Source organism: Pipistrellus kuhlii, unplaced genomic scaffold (genome assembly GCF_014108245.1).
Source record: "Pipistrellus kuhlii isolate mPipKuh1 unplaced genomic scaffold, mPipKuh1.p scaffold_m20_p_23, whole genome shotgun sequence".
Lineage (NCBI taxonomy): Eukaryota > Metazoa > Chordata > Mammalia > Chiroptera > Vespertilionidae > Pipistrellus > Pipistrellus kuhlii.
The window spans coordinates 1,914,778-1,942,106 of NW_023425522.1; the positions used below are offsets into that span (position 1 = coordinate 1,914,778).

A 27,329-nucleotide genomic window follows, 5' to 3' on the forward strand; every position below is an offset into this window, starting at 1 on the left:
TGGGCATGCAGGGAAGGGCAGTTGGGGGGAACCAAGCCTGTAGGGTAGGGGTGTCGAACTCAATCAGAGAAGGGGCCAAAATCTAAAATCCAGCCTAAATCGCGGGCCGAATGGTTTACTGAACAGTCATAAACTATCATTGTGATGGAAACGCAGCGGAGTGCAGTGATGACAGCGCGGTGCGGGCCACATTGCAAGGCCTGGCGGGACGGATTTGGCCCGCGGGCCTTGTGTTTGACACATGTGCTGTAGGGGACGGCAATTAGGGGCAAACAGGCTGGCAGGGGAGCAGTTAGGCATCAATCAGGATGGCAGGGGAATGGTTAGGGGGTGATCAGGCTGGCATGAAGAGTGGTTAGGGGCAATCAGGAAGGCAGGAAAGCGAACAGTTGGGAGCCAGCAGTTCTGGATTGTGAGAGGGATGTCCAACTGCCCATTTAGGCCCAATCCTGCCTAAACAAGCAGTCAGACATCCCTCAAGGGGTCCCAGATTGGAGAGTGCAGGCTGGGCTGAGGGACCACCCCCTCCACCCATGCACGAATTTCATGCACTGGGCTTCTAATTTACTAAATAGCAGGGGCAAAAATTCTAAACCATATGATTGATGTTTACTTTCTTGCTATATAGAACATAGATTCTGACTTGGAAGCCATAGATTGTTGAACAAGCCATAGATGCCACCAGGAACTTAATAAAGCTCTGAAATAGATATGCAAATTCTAAATATCTGGGCACTGAGGTCAAACACTCAAGAGGCCTGAAACTTAGAAAAGATTAAGAACCACTATTCTAGAGGTTAAGAACTAATAGTCATGGCCTATCCAACAGGTACACTGTTACTGTGTAAAATCAGGGTATATTTTAACCTTAAGACCTTCAAGGGATTCCAGGAAGAGAACTAAGAATCCCACTACTTTTCCGTCTCTCCACAGGAGCAAGCAGCACCCTCCCAGAAAGAGCTGCTGCATTAGGGCTGCTTATGCAGACAAATGGAATCTGAAAAATAACTGCCTGACCTGGTTGTGTCACTGAGTTTTAAATACCATCTTAGGCTAGTAGGTTCACTTTGATCCAGTATTTAGGTTCAAAAAACCTCTGTGCAATTACGCAATATGAATTCAAGAGAAATCGCCATGATTATATTCTAGACTCTAGAATCTAGAGGGTCTCTTTTTGACAGGATGTTATAGCAAAGAAGGACAGAGAAACAGACCCAAAATAATTTCCATAAAACCTAAACAACTTGCTCTCTCTGACCCAGAGTGATAGGAATAGCCACCTGTGGACAGTTTCCAGTGATATTCCCAGGCTAGCCCTATTTAGATTCCAAGATCCCAAAACCAGGCTAAGCAGAAAACAATGACATCACAATTCATACCCACTAGTTTTTAATACTCTGGAACAGTGGTTGGCAAACTCATTAATCAACAAAGCCAAATATCAACAATACACGATTGAAATTTCTTTTGAGAGCCAAATTTTTAAAACTTAAACTTCTTCTAATGCCACTTCTTCAAAATAGACTCGCTCAGGCCATGGTATTTTGTGGAAGAGCCACACTCAAGGGGCCAAAGAGCTGATGTGGCTCACGAGTCACAGTTTGCCGACCACGACCCTGGAAAACCTGTAATGGGCTCATTCCAACTACAAAGGAAAGGCAGATAAAAATAAAAAAAAATGTTTTGGCTCACTACAGTAGTTTTTGCCTGTAACTAAATTAAAATATGTCACAAAGGAACAAAAAACACTGCTTTCAAGGTATTCTCCATTTTATAAGTCAAAGGCAAAATGAGAAGATCCCAACACTGAGCACATAAGAAAAAGTCAGAGTACCTGAAAAGGTGGTTTTCCAACGAGGCATTGGTATATTACTGTTCCTATGCTCCACAAGTCTGCCTTAGCATCATAATGTTGAGACATAATAACCTCAGGAGCCTGTGGTAAGAAAGTGCAAGAGAGAGCATTATGTTATTTACATAATTAATATGTACATATTAGTTAACTGAAAAAAAACCCTACTAAAATAAACACAAAACATTGTGATATTTTCCTAATTAAAATGAAACTACTGAATACAGAACTACAATACTTTCTTACACTGACATTTATTGGTAAATCTCAAAAACAATGTTGCATGAAAATAAGTTGTAGAAACAAGCATTCTGTATGATAAAGAGGTAATATGCAAATTGACTCTCACTCCAGCACACAAGATGGCCACCACAAGATGACCTGCAGGGGAGGGCAGTTGGGGCAACCAAGCCTGCAGGGGAGGGCAATTGGGGGGGGGGGGAAGGAAAGAGACCAGGCCTGCAGGGGAGGACTGCTGGAGGGGACCAGGCCTGCAGGCCAGGGCGGTTGGGGGGGACCAGGCCTACAGGAGAGGACAGTTGGGAGGGACCAGGATAGTAGGGGAGAGCAGCTGGGGGGGGGGGGGGGGGGGGGGGACCAGGCCTGCAGGGGAGGGCACTTAGGGATGACCAGGCCTGCAGGGGAGGGCAGTTGGGGGGGGGGGGCGTGCCAGGCCCACAGGGGAGGGCAGTTAGGGGCAATTGGACTGGCAGGGGAGCAGTTAGGCTTTGATCAGACTGGCAGGGGAGTGGTTAGGGGGTGATCAGGCTGGCAGGCAGAAGTGGTTAGGGGGTGATCAGGCTAGCAGGCAGAAGTGGTTAGGGGCAATCAGGCAGGTAGGCATGCGGTTGGGAGCCAGTAGTCCTGGATTGTGAGAGGGATGTCCAACTGTCCATTTAGGCCCAATCCTGTCTAAACAAGCAGTCGGACATCCCTCAAGGGGTCCCAGATTGGAGAGTGCAGACTGGGCTGAGGGACACCCCCAAACATCCCGTGCATGAATTTCGTGCACCGGGCCTCTAGTTTCTATATATTATGAAATATAGTAAGAATACTAAAATAATAAAGAAACACACATAGCAATTACAGGATAGGGGTTACTTCTGGGAGAAGAGAGTATAAGAGTGGGACATGGGAAAAGGGACAGGTACAATAGGAACTTGGACCGTCTCTGAAATATTTTACTTGAAGGCAAACATGGCAAATGTTAACTTTGTTAAATTTAGGTGGTAGGGACACAAGTGTTTGCTATAATATACCTTTTCTCTGTCACTTGAAAGCTTTTAAAACAACAGAAAAACTGTACTACAAAACACAATAAAATTATCTTAAAAAACAAAGGCATTTATTTCTCTGCTGCTTTGCTACAGCTATTTTTTCACTTCTCACTTAATGCTGCTTTTTAAAAATACCATCAATCAGGATAAGCATTAAACAGAAATGTGAAATATATTTAAGATAGTGAAATTTTGCCGAAACCGGTTTGGCTCAGTGGATAGAGCATTGGCCTGCGGACTGAAAGGTCCTGGGTTCAATTCGGTTGAGGGCACATCCCCAGTGGGAGGTGTGTAGGAGGCAGCTGGTCGATGTTTCTCTCTCATCGACGTTTCTAACTCTCTATCCTTCTCAGTTCCTGTTTAAAATCAATAAAATATATTAAAAAAAAAAAAAAAAAGATAGTGAAATTTTATTTTCCAGGCATAAAATTTTTATTGTCCCTTGTAAATTTCTTGTTGAGTCAATTTCCTTTAAAAATCAGCTTAAGCCGAAACCGGTTTGGCTCAGTGGTAGAGTGTCAATCTGCAGACTGAAAGGTCCCGGGTTAGATTCCAGTCAAGGGCATGTACATTGGTTGCGGGCACATCCCCAGTAGGGGGTGTGCAAGAGGCAGCTGGTCGATATTTCTCTCTCATATATGTTTCTAGCTCTCTATCTCTCTCCTTTACTCTCTGTAAAAAATCAATAAAATATATATTTTTTAAAATCAGCTTAAGCACTCTCTCTACCCTTAAAGCTATTAACCCATGGCTGGACTAATTTCATACTCAACAAGTGCAAAATAACTTCTAAATTATATTAAATTAATAATTTTGTATATAAGCAGTGAAATTATGATAAAAAAAAGTAAATCTAATGTAAAAATTTTTTTGAACTCTGATTACTAGTTCCCTTGATTTCAAAGTTGATTTTAGATGAGACAAAATCCTAATTAGAAATAAATCCATTTTAAACTTAGAATTGAAACAGGTACATTTATTTACTACAAAGGATATTTCTAGGCTTAATACTTCACATTAGTTTAGAAGTTTCATAGCTTAACCCCATCAGACCTAGCAATATGCATGTCCTATATAAAAAAGAGGTAATATGCAAATTTGACCCTCACACCATAATGCCATCACAAGATGGCTGCACCCACAACGAACGCAGGGTTCCCATAACAAGCTGTAATGAGCAATCAGCAGGGATCTGAGGCTGGGCACCCTGCCCAGCGGGGCTTGACGGGGAATCTCAGGCCATGCCCCCTGCCAGGCACAGCTTAACTGGGGAACTCAAGGCCCGCCCACCGCCCCAGTGACAGGCTGGGGACCTTAGGCCAGGCCCCCTGCCCCATGAGGGTGCACGGAGAACCTGAGGCTGCGCCCCCCGCCTGGCAGGGCTTGTTGGAGGTGGGGCCGGCCGAGTCTGGGTCTCGTGTAATTTCGAGGGTGGGGACTTGACTCTGGGTCTCACGGTGCACCCCAAACTCTGACAAGGAGGAAGATTTTCATATACATTTTACTAATTTTCTTTCATCTCTAAAACTTTTATTATAGTGAAAGGACAAATAGCTATATTAAAATATTTCCTCTAATTAATTCCCTTTTAGTGTGCAAAAATTTCATGCACTAGGCCACTAGTGAAAAAATAAAAAGGAAAGCTAAGATTGTTCGGCTTTTAAGTGTGACACTGAGTAAAAAAGCTTCTACAATATAGGGATCTCATCAAGAAAGACAACATGCAAAAAATTAACATATCCTATAGCTGAAGAGATTCCCCAACCCAAAAGGTGTTTTGTAAGTATTCTTAATATTACACATCAAGTATGGCATGATGATACTTCATCAATTTTTATTTTCATTTTAAAATAGTAGGAAATTTCTACTACAATAATTAATTTTAACTTATTTTTAAGTATTTTTTATTCATTTATTTTAGAGAGAAAGGGAAAAAGAGAGAAACATCAATGGGAGGTACACTGATGGGTTGCCTGCTGCATATCCCCTACTGGGAATCAAGCCTGAAACCCGGCATGTGCCCTGACAGGAATGGAACCTGTGACATTTTGGTGCACAGGACGGCATTCAACCGAGTCAGATTGGCCAGGTCAATAACTAATTAAAAGATAAAATTAAAACCAAAGGGCAAAGAGAACTAACTTTTACAGTCCACTGTGCCAAAGCAAAAGGTGTCTGTGTTATAGCATTATCAGTAACATAATTAATGTAAGTGGCATAAATAACAATTCAGACTCTAAAAACTGATATCCTACTTGGGAACAAGCGTTATACATACCATGCTATGGCTGTAAACACGCAAGAACACGACACTCACTCACCATGTACATTGGGGATCCGCACAGTGTTGCAGCCATCATGTTACTATGTAGGTAACGAGCAAAACCAAAATCCGCTATTTCACAAAATAAAAAGGAGAAAAACAAATGATACTTTTGCTCACTTAACAAAGATCATGTAATTCTTCAGGAGACAAGAGGGCACAAAAGAAATTAACAGCCAATAAATAAGACTGTTTACCAAAGAAAAAGTAGCTACTTCAATTTTGACAAGCTAAGAAATAGTAGTAGTCAGCAATTGTACAAGTCAGTGCTGTGCCAATTTTGTAACCAAGGAGATCAAGCACCAAGCTTTACAAGGGAAAATGCTAATTATAATAAATAATTAATTAACATAGCTCTCATTAAATATCAATACCAGGTGTAGAATTTGAACTGTTTTTGTCCAGCAGATATGAGATGCAACCAATATAACATTAGAAAATTTTAAAATATTGCTAAAAAATTATTTTTCTAAAAACCATTAAAAAAAGTTTTTTTTAAAATCTAGCATTACAAACTGCTTCAAATAATTTTGAGATCCAAGAGCACTAAAAAACCTGCCAAATAAGGTTAAACTAAATGGTCTCTTAGATTTCTTCTTTTTTAAAAAATATATCTTACTGATTTTTTACAGAGAGGAAGGGAGAGGGATAGAGAATTAGAAACATCAATGAGAGAAAAACATCGATCAGCTGCCTCTTGCACACCTCCTACTGGGGATGTGCCCGCAACCACGGTACATGCCTTTGACCGGAACTGAACCTGGGACCCTTCAGTCCACAGACTGACGCTCTACCCACTAAGCCAAACTGGTCAGGGCTTCTTAGATTTCATATGTTAAAATTCCATGAGTTATAGAACTGGATTATAACTTTGCCACCAACACCAAGAACTGGATTATAACTTCCCTTGGAGGAGGAGGAACAGTATTTCCTGTTGGAATTCCTAATCTGAGCCCCTGTGCAAAATTTAGCATATGGTGCCAGTAATGTAAAGTGTTCACTATCTCATACCTCACTGAACTCAATAAAAACTTTCAAAGTGCATCAACAAACTCACTCATTCTAACAAAGATGAACTATAATTATCTAAAAACAGAGACTCAAAAATGTTCTTTGCATGAAACAGTGCACAGCCATTTACCTATTTTGATGCGAATACCACTGACACCAGACTTCCTGCGATTGGCGTAAGACAGCAAGATGTTCTGTGGCTTGAGATCCCTGTGGATGATGCCCTTGCCGTGCAGAATTCGCATGGCAGCTGCAATCTGATGCAGAAACACTCTGATGGTATCTTCGCTGAGAGTTCCTTTAGCTGGTAGGAAAGGAGTCGCATAAATGTTTAACCACGAAAAATCAAATACCATCTGTACATGCCAGCAATAGAAGTGAGTTGCTAAGGAGACCATGGAAAAAACTGGATTCAAATTTTCTCCCCTTTCTTTTACTTTAGTAATTTAAGTCTCTGAAGAGATATTAAATATCTCAAAAGTTTAATTAGTTTGTTGTAAAGGGAACTGATTTATGTTTGCATCTTGTTTTCACTGGTGTTCATTTTTGTTTTTCCTTTCTCATTTCCCTCAATATAACAGGTGCTCAGCAAACGTGAGTCCCCTCTACAAGCCAAATAATAAGTTCCCCTTCATTTTAGTCAAATATCTGAGTCAATGTCCACATTTAATTCCAACCATTTTATGAGCACAAGCTTAAAGCAGGTGAAATCCTTGAATGGAGAGAGTTGGCCATTACTGTCACTGAGACCTGTCAGGAGTCTGTTGTGTTCCCACATCTGCCTCACACTCCTGTCCCACCACATAATCTTTATAACTAAAGACACCTTTAAGAAGAGATGTTTTAACCTGTTTTCACTGCTATAAAAGGTAACAGGAATGCTATTTTTGAGGACAGTTGTTATCCAGTAAGCAAACACTGTAGTGTTTCTATATGCACGCTGGGTTGTATAATGCTTCATTAACAGTTTGGTTTGGAGTCAGGTTGCCTTTGCTCAGATCCTAGTTCCTCCCCTGCGTTCTGTGTGACCCTGGAAGATGACCCCACTGAGCCCACCCCACATCCATATAAAGCTGAAAACAGACCAACCACACTGGATTTCTGCGACAAACAGGACGGCACATTTAATAATGAAGACTTTAGATAAGTACTCAAATACAGTCAAGTACACAAATACAAACTCCTATTGCAATGAATCTAAAAGTCACAAGTAGCCCTGGCCAGGTAGCTCAGGTGGGTGGAGTGCTGTCCTGATATGCCAAAGTTGCAGTTTGATCCTCAGTCAGAGCACATACAAAATCAACCAATGAATAAATGGAACAACAAATTGATGTTTCTCTCTCCCCACTCCCTCCCTTTCTTGCTCTCTAAAATAAATCAATAAATAAAAGTTAAAAAAATAAAAGTCACAAGTATAATTCACTGAAACTCTAAATCATCCATATAACTCTAGAATATGTTCTACATAACCTTTACATCAGCAATTAAGATAAAGAAGCTAAAAATAACATTAACACTCTCCCTAAAAATCTAAAAAAAAAAAAAAATCTTAAAAACATTTAAAAAAAGAAAAAGAAAACACCCAATCAGAACAGCAAAAAGAAAAAAAAAAGAACTTTTTAAAAAATGAGGATACATTAAGGGACCTCTAAGGCAACATTGAGAGTGACAACATCTGCATCACAGGGGTACCAGAGGAGTAGAGGCATTGAGAATTTATCTGAAGATATAATGCCTGAAAACTTCCCCTAACCTTCAAGAAAACAGACAAAAAAGTTCAGGAAGTACAGAGACCCAAAGAAGATGAACCCAAAGAAGCCCACATCAAGACACATCACATTACAATGGCAAAGAATAAAGACAAAAAGAGAAACTTAAAAGCAGGAAGAGAAAGGCAGTTGGTTACCTACAAGGTAGCTCCCTTAAAACAATGAAACTAGACCACCTTGTTATAACATATAAGAATAAACTCCAAATGGATTAAAGACCTAAATATCAGACCCCAAACTATGAAACACCTAGAAGAAAACATGGGTAGTAAACTGACATTGCTAAACATTTTTTCTGGACATACCTCCTCAGGCAAGGGAAGCAAAAGAAGAAAACATAGGCATTAAACTTCTTGACATGCCCTGACCGGTTTGGCTCAGTGGATAGAGTGTCAGTCTGTGGACTCAAGGGTCACAGGTTCAATCCCGGTCAGGGGCATGTACCTTGGTTGCGGGCACATTCCCAGTAGGAGGTGTGCAAGAGGCAGCTGATCAATGTTTCTCTCTCATCGATGTTTCTAATTCTCTATCCCTCTCCCTTGCTCTCTGTAAAAGATCAATAAAATATATTTTAAAAGAAAAAAGAATTAGTTCACTGGAGAAAAAAATTATCAATAAATAAATTTTAAAAGAAATGCTTTCTTCCTTTCTTCCTTCCTCCCTCCCTCTTTTTTTCTCCCTTTCTCCCTCCCTCCCTCTCTCTCAAATCAATAAATAAAATTTTTAAAAAAAAGAACTCCTTAACAGTGGGGAGGGGAGGAAGATCTGGAGGAGATAATAGATCAACCGAAGGACTTGTATACATGCATATAAGTACAACCAATGGACACAAAACTCTGGGGAGGGAGGGGATGTTTGGGAGGGAGAGAGAGGGGCAAAAAAAAAAAATTTAATAAAATATGTAAAAATAAAAAAATAAAAAAAAAGAATGAAGAAAAAAAAAACAAACAAAAAAACTCCTTGACATTATTAAACACTAGAGGCCCGATGCATGAAGATTCGTGCAAGAATAGGCCTCCCTTCCCCTGCTGCCTTCGCTCCAGCTAGAGCTGCCTTTCCACCTTCCCATGCTGCCCAGAGGCCTGGAACAACTGGGGCGCTGCCTGTGTATGCAAATTAACCCACAATCTTTGTTGGGTTAATTTGCATACCCACTCCTGATTGGCTGGTGGTTATTGTGAATGTACAGTCAATCTGCATCTTACTCTTTCATTAGTGTAGGCTTTTTTTTTTTTCTGACATATCTCCTTAGGCTAAGGAAACAAAAGTAGGACTAAACAAATGGTAGTACATCGAACTATAAAGTGTTTTTAGTAAGATTAAAAATGGCAGCGGAGTAAGTGGATGCTGCATGGACACGCTTCCAGGGCCTAACTGGAATTACAACTAAAATACAGAAAAACTTCCTGAATAATAAACTCAAGACTCACTGAAGAGAACCCTGATAACCAAGGATGGAGAGTGGAGACCACACAGAGGAGGGGAGGAGGCTCAAAGGGCGGGCTGGGCACCCACAGACGCAACTGAAGTTTGGAGGGACATCTCAGCTGTGGGGGGTTGCCACTGAGAACTCTGGAGTCTTTGCCCCAAATTGGGCCCCCCAACAAAGAGCACCAGAACTGAGAAGGGTACCCACATAACACCTGGCTGTGAAAAGCAGCAGCGTTGCTGTCTGCTAGAAAGAGATGGCTGGAAATGCAGGCACCCTCTTAAAAGGGCCAACACATAAAATTCCCCGTGCAGCCACACACATAGAGGGAGGGCAGAGTGGTCTGGAGCTGTGCCAGCAGAAGCTAGGGTTGGGGGCTCTGGGGCTAGAGCTCAGAAGGCAGCACCTGGGTTTCCTGTGCTGAGTCATTTCCTCTTACCGCACAGGTCATCTTTCTCATGAAGACAATTGCTATCTAGATGGTTTTGCCTGGGGGGAAGACAGATGACCCACCATGTTGGAAAACACCTTACCCTGTGGTGTGGACTTGTGGAGGCCCATTAAGAGACTGAGAATAATAATTAGCCTCGAGGCCAATAAATAAGGCATGCAGTTGACCTCATGAAGTAATCGCCCCACCCTGTTAGGAAAAACTCTCACCAAACCTGTGGACAATTGCCTGAGGGCTATTCAAGTCTAAATCCAATAAGTCTGTAAGCAGAGGCAGTCTCTGGAGGCTTTGCTTAATCTAATTAGTCAGAAATAGCATTTGGCATTGTCTAGCATTTAAGATTGGGAGGTGTAACAGATCTACCTAATATATAGTCACAAATGTAAACAGGCACTCAAAATGAGAAAACAAAAAACAACCCCAAAGAAAAGAACAAGAGAATTCTTCAGAAAAGATAAATAAAATGGAGTTAAGAAATTTATCTGATATAGAGTTCAGAATAATGATGGTAAAGATGCTCAACAACATGAGAAAAGATATAGTAACTATGAAAATATAAAGAATGACAGAGCACAAATAAAGAACACATTGGAAGGAATACACAGCAGATTAGAGGAAGCTGAGGATCAAATCTGTGAATTAGAAGACAGGATTGAAAAAAATCACTCAATCAGAGTGAAAAAAAAAAAAAAAAAAAACAGGACAGTTGAAGGGAGCTGTGGGACAACATGAAACATAACAATATTCACATAGCAGGTGTGCCAGTAGAGGCAGAAAGGGAGAAAAGAATAGAGAACATGTTTGAGTAAATAACAGTAGAAAACTCCTCTAACCTGATTAAGGAAAATGTCACACAAGGTCAGGAGGTACACCGAGTCCCAAGCAAGAAGAACCCAAACAGGCCCATGTACAGATAAATCATAATTAAAATGTCAAAAATTAAAGATAGAGAATCTTAAAGGCAGTAAGAGAAAATCAAACTGTTACCTACAAAGGAGTTCCCATAAGGCTGACACCTGATTTCTCATCAGAAACTCTCCAGGCCAGAAGGGAATGGCACGAAGTACTCAGGGTAACGGAAAGCAAGGATCTGAGACCAAGATTACTATATCCAGCAAGGCTATCATTCAAAATAGTGAAATAAAGAGCTTCCAAGACAAAAAAGAAGAAGAAGAAGAAGAAGAAGAAGAAGAAGAAGAAGAAGAAGAAGAAGAAGAACAACAACAACAACAACAACAACAACAACAACAACTACTAAAGGAGTTCATCATCACCAAGACAGCATTATAAGAAATGCTAAAGGACTGCTGTAATGAGAAGATGACAGAGAGAAACCGAGGCATACAGAATTAAGATGGCAATGAACTAGCTATCTATACCAGGCGTCTTCAAACTTTTTAAAGTGGGGGCCAGATCACAGTCCCTCAGAGAGCTGGAGGGCCGGACTATATGAACTACTAATTCCTACTGTAACACCTCGGCTGCGCTCACTGCCCAAAAAACCTGGCGGGCCGGATCAGACTCCTCTGCGGGCCGCATGTGGCCCGCGGGCCATAGTTTGAAGACGCCTGGCTCACATCATCAAACAACTTCCTACACAGTGTTATGAACAGAAGCAGCTCAGGAACATTGTCTCTCAACTATGTTATAGAGTGTAGTACTACATTGCAGTGAAGTGTAAGGCTTTCCAAAGCTGCCGAACTTGTTTCTTTCTCTATTTCAATGGTATTCTGCCTTGTATGACACACATTTACCACTCTAGGCTCCTTTAAGTAAACAATATAGGATTCATACAGTGTTTCATGTGATCTTAACTCGAATTAAGGATTTCCCAGATCTTAGCTACCTTTTCTACACTAAGAACTGACTTGGAGAGTCTCTTTCAGCTGTTCTAAACGAGTTCTCATCTATTTAAAGTCATTTTCTCTGAATTATTCATGTTTTCATGTAGTTTCCTATATTCTGCCTTCTTGTCCAAGTATAAGCTTTGCCCACATCATCAAACAACTTCCTACACTGCCCTGAATCCCAGTTCTGGGCGAGACACCGTGGACCAAGGCTCATATGGGGGGAAGGGGGGTGGATTCTGGACTGTCAGGTAGAGAGAGAGGCACACAGAGACTTGGAGAGGAGGCTGCAGAGGGCAGCGGTCTGGAGGCACACACGCATGAGTGCATATGACTGTCTGTAGAGGTTGCTGCTAGCTCTCCCTAGTGGAAGGGAGTCAGAAGCTCCTGACTGCACTGAACCCCAGTTCCGGGTGAGCCTGGGAGAATCTGGACTGTCAGGGGGAAACTCAGGGGAGTGTGGAAGGCAGAGGTCTGGAGGTGCACATGCAAAGGCAGGGCTGACGGGAAGCCAAGACTGTCGGCTCAGCTCTGAGACTCTGCCACATCCAAGCTGAGTGCAAAGGCTTTTGCAATTTTGCAAGTCTGGTCCTATAAGGCTGTGTCCAGCATAGGTCTCCCGGCATAGACACAGCTGATCCTCACAGTCAATTGCTCTGGAGGTCAATTCCTCCCAGTGATACCAACAACAATCAAGACTTAACTACTGTATAACAAGGCTGTACACACAGTCCACAAAGGGGTGCATTGAGAGTGTCCACCTCAGGTGACTGGGGAGGCTGACCCACTGGGCCATACAGGAAACCTACCACACAAAGCTACCCTACCAATTCAGGGAAGCAGCGAAAATGCGGAGACAAAGTAACAGATCACAAATGAAAAAAATGGAGAAAAATAAACAACTGGATATAGAATTCAAAACCACATTTATAAGGTTTTTCAAGAATTTCCTAGAAAAGGCTGATAAATTCAGACTCTCGAGGATATGAAAAAGTACCAACTAGAAATTAAACATACACTGACCCAAATAATATTGTACAGAGACCCAACAGAAGACTAGAGGAACACAAGAGTCAAGTCAAAGATTCGAAATACAAAGAAGCAAAAAACACTCAACTGGAAAAGAAAAAAGGAAAATGAATCCAGAAATTTGAAGACAGTGTAAGAAGTCTCTGGGACAACTTCAAACGTACCAACATCAGAATTATGGGGGTGCCAGAAGAAGAGAGAGAGAGCAAGATACTGAAAACCTATTTGAAGAAATAATGACTGAAAACTTACCCAACCTGGTTGAAAGAAATAGACTTACAAGAACAGGAAGCGCAGAGAACCCCAAACAAAAGGAATCCAAAGAGGACCACACCAAGACACATCATAATTAAAATGCCAAAGGCAAAAGATAAAGAGAGAATCTTAAAAGCAGCCAGAGAAAGACAGTTAATTACCTACAAGGGACCATCCATACAATTGTCAGCTGATTTCTCAATAGAAACTATGCAGGCCAGACAGGAATGGCAAGTGGTGAATAGCAAAAATCTACAACCAAGATTACTCTACCCAGCAAAGTTATCATTCAGAACAGAAGGTCAGATAAAGAGCTTCAGAGATAAGAAAAAGCTAAAGGAATTCATCACCACCAAACCAGTATTATCTGAAATGCTGAAAGGTATTCTTTTCAGAAGAGGAAGAAGAAAAAGGTAAAGATAAAAATTATGAACAACAAATACATACCTAGCAACAAGTGAACCCAAAAATCAAGTGCATTAAAAATTTGAGGAACAGAATAAACTAGTGAATATAATAGAATCAGGGGCATAGAAAGGGACTGGACTGATAATTCTCAAGAGGAAATGGGTAAAGGGGGTGCAGGAAGAGATTGGACAAAAATTGTATACCTATGGATGAGGACAGTTCGGGGAGAAGTAAGGGCAGAGGGTGGGGTGGGAACTGGGTGGAGAGCTTTGTGGGGGAAAAGGAGAAATTATTGTAATAATAATCAATAAAGATTAATTTTTTAAATAAAAGAAAGAACAAGAAAAGTTCAGAGTAAATAGAAGAAAGGAAATAATAAAGGTTAGAGCATAAATAAATGAGATAGAGACTAAAATAACAATACAAAAAAATTAATGAAACCAAGATCTGGTTCTTTGAAAGGATAAACAAGACTGATGAACCGTTACAGACTCGTCAAGAAACAAAGAGAGGACCCAAATACATAAAATCAGAAACAAACCACCACAGAAATAGAGGATTGTAAGAAAATACTATTAACATCTATATGCCAACAAGCTAGACTATGTGGATGAAATGGAAAAATTCCTAGAAAAATGCAATCTCCCAAAACTGAATCAGGAAGAACCAGAAAACCCGAATAGGCCAATAACAACTGACGAAATAGAAGCAATAATAAAAACAACTCCCAGCAAACAAAAGCCCAGGTCCAGATGGTTTCATAGGGAAGTTTTACCAGACATTCAAGGAAGAAAACACATGTATTACCGTGTTTCCCGAAAATAAGACATCCTCCGAAGATAAGATCTAGCTCATGGAAAGATCAGACATCCCCTGAAAATAAGACCTAGCGCAACTTTGGGAGAAAAAATTAATATAAGACACTGTCTTATTTTTGGGAAAACAGGGTACTTAAATTGTTCAAAAAAAAAATTCTAGAGGAAGGAATACTTCCAAGCTCTTTTAATGAGGCCAGCATTATCCTAATTCCAAAACCAGATAAAGACACTATAAAGAAAATTACAAGCCAATATCCCTGATGAACACAGATGTGAAAATCCTCAACAAATCAGATCCAGCAATATATTAAAAAGGTCATACACCATGACCAACTGTGATTTATTCTAGGGATGCAAGGTTGGTGCAATAGTTGCAAATCAATAAACATGATACATCACATAAACAAATTGAAAGACAAAAATCACATGATCATATCAATAGACGTAGAAAAAGCATTCGTCAAATTCAACACCCATTTTTTATTAAAACTCTCAGCAAAATGGGGACAGAGGGTGCATATCTCAACATGACAAATCTAAAGCCAACATCATTCCCAATGGGCAAAAACTAAAAGCATGTCCCCTAAAAATAGTAACAAGACAGGAATGTCCACTTTCACCACTCTCATTCAGCACTAATGGCCCAGTGCATGAAATTCGTGCATGGGGGGGGGGGGGGGGGGAGATGTCTCTCACCCCAGCCGCTACCCTTCTCAATCAGGGGGTCCCTTGGGGGATATCCAACTGCCAGTTTAGGCCTGATCCGTGTGACTGCTGGTTTGCAATCTTTAACAGCTGGTTCCTAACTGCTCACGTGCCTGCCTGATCACCCCAAACTTCCTCTGCCTGCCTGATTGCCCCTAACTGCCTTCCCCTGCTGGCCTGATCTTTCCCCCAACGGCCCTCCCCTGCTGGCCTGATCTCCCCTAACAGCCTCTGCCTTAGGCCCCACTACCATGGCTTTGTCCAGACGATGGCTGGTCAATCTGGTCTAATTAGCATATTACCCTTTTATCAGTATATATAGGTTATATAGGATAGGATTGCTTAAATGGGGGTGGGGGACCTTTTTCAGTAGGAGGAGATGCTCTTGGCAAACAAAACACATAATCCCTATCTATATCTGGACTGATAGCCAGCCATATGCAATATAATGACACACCAGTCATTAAAAAATTGAACCACTTTCTTACACCTTACACCAAACAGCTGTTGCTCTTAAAACCCCTCCTCAGCCCCCACCTTAGGTTCTGCCTTCACAGTTCACCCCAGTCAGTTTCTATGCCAGTCAGCATCAACAGCTCCACCTCCTAGGCAGCCACTGGTTCCTTGCTTTTCACCCAGATTTGGTTCTGATTGGTCGGTTTCTATGCCAGAGAGCATCTCTGGGCCTATCTCTGGACCTGATCAGAAAGGCAGGACTGATCAGCAGCCATCCCAGGCTGCTGGTGAATGGGCTGAACTTCAGATCTCTGAGAGGTGGGGGAGGGGGGTATGGTTGCTGACAAGTCCCAGAGAAAGAGAGGCTAATCAGCAGCTGCCACGGAGGCTGCAGATCAGACCTGCTGTTCTCTCCAGTACTCACCAGCAGCCATGGCTGCTGCTGATCAGCCCCATGTGTCTGTCTGTCTCTCTCTGTCTCTCTCTCAGAGAGGTCAGCAGTTCAGCCCACCTGCCAGTCTTCACCCACCCAAGCTTGCTGTGCATGCAGCGTGGCATTTAGTCATCCCTTTGGTCGTTTTGGATGTTACGGACCCTGACTCTTTATATAGAGATAGTACTGGAAGCCCTAGCCAGAGTGATCAGACAATAAGAAGAAATAAAAGGCATCCAAATTGGAAAGGAGGAAGTAAAATTCTCATTTTTCACTAATGATGTGATATTGTACATAAAAAAACCCTAAAGACTCCACCAAAATACTACTAGATTTTAATAAAAGAATTTGGCCATGTAGCAGGATAGCTTTTCTATACACCAATAATGAGTAATCAGAAAGAGAAACTAAACAAGCAATCCCATTTACCATTACAACAACAAAATTAAGACACTTAGGAATAAACTTAACCAAGGAGGTAAAATACTTGTACTTGGAAAACTACAGGATATTGAAAAAAGAGACAGGAGATATAAACAAGTGAAAGAATAAACAAATTAAAATGTACATACTACCCAAAGCAATATATAGATTCAATTCAATCCCTGTTAAAATACCAATGACATATTTCACAGATCTAGAACAAATACTCCAAAAATTTATATGGAATCAAAAAAGACCCCAAGTAGCTGCAGCAATCTTGAGAAAGAAGAACGAAGTTGGAGGAATCACAATACCAGATATCAAGTTATATTACAAAGCTCTGTAACCAAAACAGCCTGGTACTGGCACAAGAACAGATCAATGAAACAGAACAGAGACCCCCAAAATTGACTCAAACCATTATACTCAATATTTAACAGAGGAGGCAAGAGTATACAATGGAGTCAAGACAGTCTTTTCAATAAATGATGTTGGGAAAATTGGACAGATACATGGAAAAAAAATGAAACTAGACTATCAACTTACACAATACACAAGAATAAACTCAAAATAGATGAAAGACCTAAATGTAAGTCGGGAAACCATAAAAATCCTAGAAGAAGCCATAGGCATCAAAATCTCAGACCTCTCTCATAGCAATATGTTATGAATACATCTCTAAGGGCAAATGAAACTAAGGAGAAAATAAACAAATGGGACATCAAAATTAAAAGCTTCTGCACAGCAAATGAAACTGTCAACAAAATGAAAAGGGAGAACATATTTGGCAATAATACATCTGGTAAAGGGTTAATATCATAAATATATATGATATTAACATATATATGATATATATGATATATATATTAACATATATATGATATATGATATGATATACATATGATATATATGATATCATATATATCATATATATGATATTATATATATGATATATATAGATGTATATGATATATATGATATATATATACATATATATATCATATATATCATATAACTTAACAAAAGGAAGTCAAACAATCCAATTATAAAACGGGCAAAGGGCCTAAAAAGATCCTTCTCCAAGATTGACACACAGACGGCTAAGAGACAAATGAAAAAATGCTCAAAGTCACTGGTCATCAGAGAGATGTAAATTAAAATGAGATTCACCTCACCCCTGTCAGAATGGCTATCATCAACCAATGACAAGTGCTGGCGAGGATGTGGAGAAAAGGGAATCCTAGTGCACTGCTGGTGGGAATGCAGGCTGGTGCAGCCACTGTGGAGAACAGTATGGAGCTTCCTCAAACAATTAAATATGGTACTGCCATTTGACCCAGTGACCCCACTTCTAGCAATATATCCTAATAAACCCAAAACATCCATCAGAAAGAATGTATGTACCCTGAGTTCATAGCGGCATAATTTATAATAGTTAAGATCTGGAAACAGCCACGTGCCCATCAGCAGATGAGTGGATAGAAAGCTGTGGTACATTTTCACCATGGAATACTGTGCAGCAGTAAAAAGAAGGAGCTCTTACCCTTTGAGACAGCATGGAGGGACCTGGAGAGTATCATGCTGAGTGAAATAAGCCAGTCAGAGAAAGACAAGTATCACATGATCGCACTCATATGTGGAATCTTAATGAACAAAATAAACTAATGAAAGGAGTGGATCCAGAAACATAGAAGCATGGAACAGAGTGCGGAATCTCACAAAGAAGGCAGGGCAGGGTGGGTGGGTGGGAGATAATCAACCAGAGACCTGGTGAATATATATACATGCATCACCCATGGACACGGACAATTAGGTGGTGAGAGCCTGGGAGGCAAACAGCATGGGTAGGCTGGAGGAGTTGAATGGGGGGAAAGGAGACATATTTCATACTTTCAACAATAAAGTTTTTTTTTAAGTGTTTTTATGAAACCACTAACAAAACCAAAAAACAACATACTAATTGGGAGAAATATTCACCAATAATATATCCAGTAAGGGATTAATATCCCAAACAGATAAGAAACTCATAATTTAACACACACACATAAAAAATCCAATTAGAATATGAAAAGATGGCTAACACACATATGAAAAGATGCTTAACTTCATTAATCATCAGAAAAATACAAATTAATGCCCAGTCAGGCATGGCTCAGTGGTTGAGTGTCATTGACCTATGAATCTGTGGTTGAGGTTACAGTTCGATTCCCTGTCAGGGCACAAAACTCAGTGTGGAACATGCTCTCTCATCACTGATGTTTCCATCTCTCTCTCCCTCTTCCTTCCTATCTGAAATCAATAAAAAATATTTTTTAAAAGAAAAATACAAATTAATTCAGAATGCGTTATCACTTCATTTCTGTCAGAATGGCTATCATCAATAAATCAACAAACAACAAATATTGTCGAGGATGTGGACAAAAAGGAATTTTTGTGCATGCACTGTTGGTGGAAAGAAAGATTGGTGCAATCACTATGGAAAACAGTATGAAAGTTCCTCGCAATTCCATTTTTGGGTATTTTTCTGTAGAAATCCAAAACATTAATTTGAAAAGATAGTATGTACCCGTGTTTGTAGTAGGTTATTTACAATAGCCAATATATGAAAACAATCTAGTGGTTATCAATAGATGACTGGATAAAAAAATCGGTGGTACAACGGAAACCAGTTTGGCTCAGTGGATAGAGCGTCAGCCTGCGGACTGAAGGGTCCCAGGTTCGATTCCAGTCAAGGGCATGTACCTTGGTTGCGGGCACATCCCCAGTGGGGGTGTGTGCAAGAGGCAGCTGATCGATGTTTCTCTCATCAATGTTTCTGACTCTCTATCCTTCTCTCTTCCTCTCTGTAAAAAAATCAATAAAAAATATATTTTTAAAAAGTGGTGTATATATGATGGACTATAACTTGGCCATAAAAAAGAACAAAATCTTACCACTTACAACAACATGGATGGACCTAGAGGGTATTATGCCAAATGAAGTAAGTCAGACAGAGAAAAACAAATATATTACTTCACTTATATGTGGAATCTAAAGAACAAAATAAACAAACAAACTTCATAGATACAGTAACAAACTGAGGGTTGCCAGAGGGAAGGGGTTGGGGGACTGAAAGAGGTGAATGATGACGAAGTATGAATGAGCAGCTACAAAACAGATGGGGATATAAAGCACAGCATAGAGAATGTAGTCAATACTACTCTAAATGACTATGTGTGATGCCAGGTGGACACTATACTTATAAGGAAATTACTTTGTAAAAATATTTATCAATTGTATACATTTATATAGCACATCTCAACTCAGACTGGGCACGTTTCAAGAGCTTGACAGCCCCGTGTGGCTACCATAATGAACAGTATCAGTCTACTCTAGGCAATGTTTTAATTATTTTTATAGTACTTTATTTATTTATTTATTTATTTATTTATTTATTTATTGTTAATCCTCACCTGAGGGTATTTTTCCATTGATTTTTAGGGAGATTAGGAGAGGGAAAGACAGACAGAAACATTGATGTAAGAGAGACACATTGATTGGCTGCCCCCTGCACAGGCCCAGATCAGGGTCTGGACCAGGGAGGAGCCCTACAACCAAGGGCTAGACAATTTTTTTAGAACAAAATTTATATTGTCTTTTCTTTTAAAAAAAAATGTTTGTAATTGATTTTACAGAGAGGAAGAGAAAAGGAAGAGACAGAAACATCAATGATGAGAGAAAATCATTGATTGGCTGTCTCCTGCATGCCCCTCCCAGGGATTGAGCTGGAAACCTGGAGGAAACCTGGGCATGTGTCCTGACCATGAATCAAACCATGACCTCCTGGTTCATGGGTCAATGCTCAACCAGGGAGCCACACTGGCCGGGCTATAAGCCTTTCAAGTGATTTGAACGACAAAGACTGTGGCAGGTATTTTCGGCCATAGGTCTTTGCAGTATATATTTGTCACAAGCATTTTGGCTGCAAAACTAACTGGCTATAAGGCAATTTTGCTGTAAAAAAGGTAAAATAACCGGTTGAAAGTACGGGTTTTTTTGTTGTTGTTACTGTTTGGTTTTATTGCTCTATTGATGAAATTCTTGCTATTACTCCCATTTTCGTATTATATATAAACCATAGCCAGCCCTCATAATGACCTATAGAGTACTAAGTAGATGTGGAAGGGTCTTAAAATATTAGCATTTCTTCCAGATTTGCTCCAACAGTCAGTTTCTTATTTTAAAATACAGTACACTGGGAGTCAGAGTATCATGCTAAGTGAAATAAGTCAGTCATAGTAAGGTGCGGGCATTCTTTGGGGGAATACATTTCCCACAGAATAAAGACAAGTGCTTGTTACAATCCACAAGATAAAATCATTATTTACACATTATTGCCATAAATCTACACACATTTTAAATGAATTTATTTCATATTTCACAATAGGATTTTTTATTTTTTCATTCATTTTTTCATGTTTCATTATAAGCTCTTAAAGGTACCTTTTATTTGCCATGAGTTTACCTTTTTTCATTGCAAAATTGCCTAGAGGCAATTATTTATTTGGCAAAAATGTTTGTGGGAAAATGCTCGCAAAGATGTCTATAGAAAAGCTGATTATGGTGGAAGTACCTAGAACTGGCGCAAACAGGGCAGGGAGAGGTTAAATAACTGACTAACATCAGACACAACGAGTAATGTGAAAAGGGGGCGTGCTGCAAACATGCTGGCCTGTCTTACTCCCATGACAAGTAAGCTCTTTGCGCTCCAGTCTCCTCCTAACACTATGGCTCTGCAACATCAAACACAGAGGTCATATCACAGACACAGCGCTGTCGAAGCTAACTTAAGCCTGCTACACCAATACTAGCACCTACACTTTTGTTAATGAAGGAAATTAATGTTCTAATGAGGGCTCTGAACTGACAAGCTGTCACTCATTCTTACCCCAGAGAAAGGTGCTTTTATCTACCTCACTAAGAATGCCATGGAACTCAAGACTGAGACTGAGTCTTCCAGCTTCCACTCCTTCCCACCAGTAGTAAAAATTCCTGTCTCACTGCTTTCTACTGCTGAATGACATTAAAAATTTTTTTAACCAAATTTACTTATTTTTAAAAAAGACAATCTGAGTTGGGAATACAAAAACACATACCGTATGTAATAAACTACCAAATTCAAGGTAATGGTTGTCTCTAAAGGGGAAGGCAGGAATGGGCTACAGAAGGAGTTTCAGAGCCTCAGCCTGTATTTATAATTTCTTTTCTTTAATTGTGGGGATGGGGGATACCAGTGTTTTTTGTTTTTGTTTTTGTTTTTAATTGATTTCAGAGAGGAAGGGAGAGGGAGATAAGAACATTAATGATGAGAGAGAATTATTGATCGGCTGCTTCCTGCATGCCCCCCACTAGGAATCAAGCCCAAAATCCAGGCATGTGCCCTTAATAGGAATCAAACCTGGTACCCTTCAGACTAATGCTCTATCCACCGAGCCAAACTGGCCAGCACATCAGTGTTCTTTATATTATTCTCTACACAGCTTTTGATTTTCACCAGTATTTTAAGTTTTGTTGTTGTTATTCCTCACCTGAGGATATTTTTTCCATAGATTTTTAGAGAAAATGGAAGGGATGGAGGAAAGAAGGCAGGTGGAGGGAGGGAAAGGAGGAGGGGGAGAGAGGAGAGAGAGAAAGAGAAACACTGATGTGAGAGACACATCCATTGGTTGCCTCCCACACACTCCCCAAACCTGCAACTAAGGACTTGCCTTTGACCGGGAATCGAACGCATGACCTCTTCGGTGTACAGGATAACACCCTATCACCACTGAGATACCAGCCAGAGCCAATCTCACTTTAAACTGCAGTCCCTGTTTACTAGGTGAAACTGAACATCTTTAATGTGTTGCTTCTCTTTTGTATATTGTCCATACTTTTTGTGGATATATCTATCAATGTCTTCGTGTTTTTACCATCAGTTCTTATGATCTATTTATGGGTTGAATTGTGAGCCTTTCACAATATTTTTGCATATTTCTCTTGCATCTCTAAGGGGTAATCAAGTAGATGCTTACCTCCACTAATATCATTTAAAAAAAACAAAAAAACAACAACTTTGCACAGCCAGTGTGTCTCAAGTGGTTGAGCATCGACCTATGAACCAGAAGGTTACAGTTCTATTCCTGGTCAGGGGGGGTTGTGGGCTCGAACCCCAGTGGGGGGCATGCAAGAGCAGGCAATCAATGATTCTCTCTCATCACTGATGTTTCTATCTCTTCCTTTCTCTTTCTCTCTAAATCAATAAAAATATATTTTTTAAAAATACTTTTGAGGGACAATGGTAAGATATGTACACATATAATACCTTAATAAAAACATTTTTAAAAAGAAATAAAATTTTTTAAAAAAGAAAAAAAATACTTTTGAGAAACTCAATTTGACCTGAATGCTTATCCTATATATATTACACATTTTGGACACATAATTTCAAAAACAATCTAATACTAAAATCTTACTCTGTCCACAAAATATTGTCAATGTTACTTTTAATCCCTTATAACATTTTTAATTTACATAAAACATTCACATTAATCAACATATTCTTGGATTCATTCTCCCATTACAATTTTATTTTCATTACGAAAGAAACGCCAAGGGCGCAAGGTTCACTGATGGCATCCCCGGAAGAAGAGAAATCCATGTGATTTCTTTCTCTCTGGGGAAGAGGACACGCCTCTCCAACACGGGAAGGGAGGCATACACAAAGGAAGCAGCGATACCCGAGGATAGCGTGAGAACAGACTGTGTTAGCCAGCAAAGTGACTGTAATAAACACACTGTGGACCAGTAGTTTCATTGCTGGCTTTGCCCAGTGGTCAGATATGTTTCTGCTGAACAAGTACAAAAAATGTGTTACATAAATGCTAAAGGCACGCTTTAAAATCAGAGTAGGTCCTTGGGTCACGTCGCAGATCCGCTTCTACGGGTGATGTACAGCAATTTTCACTGTGAGTCGGAACCCACCCACATAAGCACCCACCTCACTCACATGGAGCACACACAGCAGGAATGAAGTGAAACAGTACAAAAATTTAAAAGAAAGATAATTCCTGACCTTTAATTGTGGTAAATAAATAATAAAAAACATAAAGCACACGTGTACATACATCGAAATGATGGAACTTTTTTTTTTTTTTAATAAATAAATGGGAGATGGAGACGTAACCATGAAATGACTCACATGGAGTCCACCGTAACCCAAGGACTGTCTGTAAATACCCATGGCGTTTTAAAGTTATTTATTACATGTTCTTACAAGCTAATATCTTTTTAAAGTATGACACTTTGTAAAACACTGTAATATGAAGGGAGAATTCTTGTGATCCGTCCACAATGTGTTAAGCAAATACACAAATATTTATTGAATATTTCTATATATTAGGTCTAGTAATAATTAATGTCGTTTTCTAATATTTTTTTTTAATCGAATTTATTTAAACAATACAACAAAATTTAATCAACAATATAGTTGCCGTTGTTTTCTACTACTTGTGCCCAATGCTCAGGAAGCATTTTAATCCCTCTGTTGTAAAATTCTTGTGATTTTGATGCAAAAAATTTGGTCAATGCATTTTTGAGGCATTCTTCATTATTAAATTTTTTTCCAAGAAGAAAGTTTTGCAAAGAACGAAACAAATGGTAATCGGAAGGGGCAATATCAGGAGAATATGCGGGTTGAGGGAGAACTTCCCATTCCAACTGGCGCAGTTTTTCAGCAGTGATTCTTGCAGTATGCGGTCGTGCATTACCGTGGTGAAGAATTACGCCCTTCCGATTAATCAGCGCAGGTTCTTTTTCTCTTAAAGCTTGGGCTAACCTTTCCAATTGGGCACTATACACTGCACTTGTAATGGTTTGGTTAGATGGTAAAAGTTCATAATGAAGAATTCCTTTACAATTCCACCAAACACACAACATCACTTTTTTCGCATGCAAGTCAGGTTTTGGCGTGGGCTGCGGAGCCTCATTTTTGTCCAACCATTGAGGCTGCCTTTTCAAATTAACATACAGCACCCATTTTTCATCTCTGGTAACAATTTGCTCTAAAAACGGCAAACGGTTTTGACAAGAGAGGAGCGAACTGCAAATTGTGACTCTTTGATTACGGTTGTTGTCGGTCAACTCATGAGGAACCCATTTTCCAAACTTTTGGACTTTGCCAAGTGCACGCAATTGATTGGAAATTGTTTTTTGTGAACAATTTAAAGTTGTTGCAAGCTCTTGTTGGGTAATTTGAGGATTTTGCACCAAAAGAGCTTGAAGAGCTTCTTGATCAAAATTGGACACACGGCCTCGACCACTCTTGTCATCTAACGAAAAATTTCCCTCGCGAAATTTCTCAAACCAACGCTGGCATTTTCTGGAGCTAACTGCATCTTGACCAAGAGCACTACAGATGTTTTTGCAGCCTCACTTGCTTTTCTTCCTAATTGGAACTCGTAAAGCATGCAGTGCCGAATATGCTCTTCATCTGCTATCTTCTTAGCCCTAGTTTTGCAACAAAAACCAAACCAAACACAAACTTTTTCAAGCAAAACTTGTTAATTGCACTTCACACGTTCTGTAGATACCACGTGTTTGAAGGTTATGTCAATACAAGTCAGCGCCAAGCAAGATTTTAAACGAATGTTTAAAAACGACATTAATTATTACTAGACCCGATAAAAGTGCAGAAAGCAGAGATTGCATTTCAGAAGTAACTCAGAATTAAACAGATTAGAGTGCATCTTTACTGAACACTGACACACACAAAAATTACCTTGCAAATAATCTGCCAGGTCTCCGCCATTGCAATACTGATACATAAAAGAAAGAGTAATTAAAATAAGGATACCAGTTCAAGATTAATTCAATCCATTATCAGTCAATTTTAATTAAAAATTCATTTGTATATAATGTTAGTCTGAAAAACCTTAGAATAAAAAAATTTAAGACTATTTTCCTTATAAAGTGAGATCTAAATCACTGAATCAACTTTATTAATTCAAAATTTCAAATAATTATATACTCTCAATTTTAAAGTGCATATTAATCAAAAAGAATTGAAATAAATTAAGCAGAAACTTGGATACTACCTACCTCCATCACCAGGAAGACAGAGTTGGGTAATTCCTGAAAAGTAAACAACATAAAACATCATTTAGATTAGAAAAAAAATTGAACAATATTTAAAAAGTAACTTTAACAAAAATACTATACATACTTTGTTCATTATTAAACAAGTAAAAATAAATCACAATATCCACTAGCAAATGAAATTTTAAATCCCCACCACATTGATTTAAGCATTTCAGCTTCGAAGCCAAATCAAATTTTGCTGACACTAATGTAGTCATAGAACTTCAATTCTGTCGAAACCGGTTTGGCTCAGTGGATAGAGTGTCAGCCTGCAGACTTAAGAGTCCCGGGTTCGATTCCAGTCAAGGGCATGCACCTTGGTTGCGGGCACGTCCCCAGTAGGAGATGTGCAAGAGCAGCTGATCGATGATTCTGTTTCTAACTCTCTCTCTCTCTTATCCTCTGTAAAAAAATCAATAAAACATATTTAAAAAAAAAGAAGTTCAATTCTAATTGTGGAAAGAACGAAAAAAAAACACAAACTCATCTTTTGGTCATGGTCATGGTTATGGTTATGATAAATTTACCATAACTATAACCATAACCAGAGTCCTCAGGGAAACACTTCTACTTTGAAGGTTCATGGTCTGGAACAATGACTTGGTAATCCTCCCTCCAACACTAAATGCACAGCCGGACTTCTGGAATACATCATCCAGGATACTTCATTTTTGTTTTTCTGGTTTTTACGTTTATTTGGAGGGAATCCATTATCTGGGATTTTTTGGGAATTCTCTTGAAAACATTTCTTTACATCTTGGTAACAAACTGATTTGAGAAGTTTTACCCATTCTCTCAAATTAATATAGTTCCAGTTCTGCTGCTTGGTTAAGCAATTCAATGACTGATTAACTGATTCTTCAAAAACAACTTTTACAGTGTTAATTAAATTTTAAATTGAGCTTCTGCTTCCGTGCAGCTTAACTTGAGCCACTGTTCAAATATGACTCATGAGTCAGCCCTTCCAAGTAGCACTTGGCTTCACCAAGATCCTAAATTCAAGAGTAAGGTATTCTGGGGACTCTTCCCCTCCCCATGTGGGAGTCTGTACTTGTTCTTCAATAAATCTCCACCTCTGCTATACAAAAAAAAAAAAAAAAAAAAAAAAAGTGTTCTATGCGAGAAGGAGCAATGGGGCAACAAGAGGCAGGTCTGGGGCAGAATTCCTGAGAGTGAGGTCCACGGTGAATGATGTGGTCCTGGCTAACCACAAAGTAACTACAGAAATTAAGAGTAAGAATTTTTACAATTTACAGTAATTTAACAAAATAATTTTATGACTGTTGAACCTAATAATAAAAACTCTGAACTATTTGTAGGGCCTTTTACATTTCATTCTCAAAGTTCATTTTTATTGGATTTTAAGAAAGTGTCAGTTCACACAGATGGGAAATAAAAACTGGTGTCTCACAACAGCTACTTCAGGGCACTTCTGTGCAACAAGCAGCAATACGAGGCACCTGCCAGAGTGGGTTCACCATGCCCACCACAGGATGAGATGCCTCAGGCCAAGACCTCAATTAAAATTAAGTCCTACTAGAATCTCAGGGACCTAGGGTGGCTTATTTTGCTTACTCCCCAGAGGCCTAGATAAAAAATTAAAATACATCATGCCAAATTCTTTGATCCCTGCTTCCCAAAGGCATATGCTGTTTTGGCTCTCTGCGAGGGGAGGCAGGGGCAGGCT

General features: G+C 39.6%; 1 protein-coding gene and 1 long non-coding RNA gene across 8 annotated transcripts in view; both read right to left on the reverse strand.

The window, feature by feature from the left end:
* ULK2 (unc-51 like autophagy activating kinase 2) overlaps positions 1 to 27,329 on the reverse strand; it is a 114,284-nt gene that overhangs the window by 71,101 nt on the left and 15,854 nt on the right. For all 7 annotated transcript variants that reach the window (XR_006742521.1, XR_006742522.1, XM_045586510.1 and 4 more), the window contains exons 4-8: positions 25,604 to 25,636; positions 25,284 to 25,320; positions 6,594 to 6,767; positions 5,451 to 5,524; positions 1,835 to 1,936 (exon numbers count right to left, since the gene is read on the reverse strand). Coding sequence is in view for 5 of the 7 variants with exons in the window: in XM_045586510.1 (XP_045442466.1) it covers positions 1,835 to 1,936; positions 5,451 to 5,524; positions 6,594 to 6,767; positions 25,284 to 25,320; positions 25,604 to 25,636 (420 nt within the window). In the remaining 2 variants the exon portion in view is untranslated. The remainder of the gene's footprint in view (positions 1 to 1,834; positions 1,937 to 5,450; positions 5,525 to 6,593; positions 6,768 to 25,283; positions 25,321 to 25,603; positions 25,637 to 27,329) is intronic.
* Positions 9,236 to 17,051, reverse strand: LOC118726771. The gene is made up of 3 exons (XR_004990393.1): positions 16,862 to 17,051; positions 9,473 to 9,476; positions 9,236 to 9,247 (listed from the first exon to the last, which is right to left on the reverse strand). It is a non-coding gene; the product is annotated as an uncharacterized LOC118726771 (long non-coding RNA).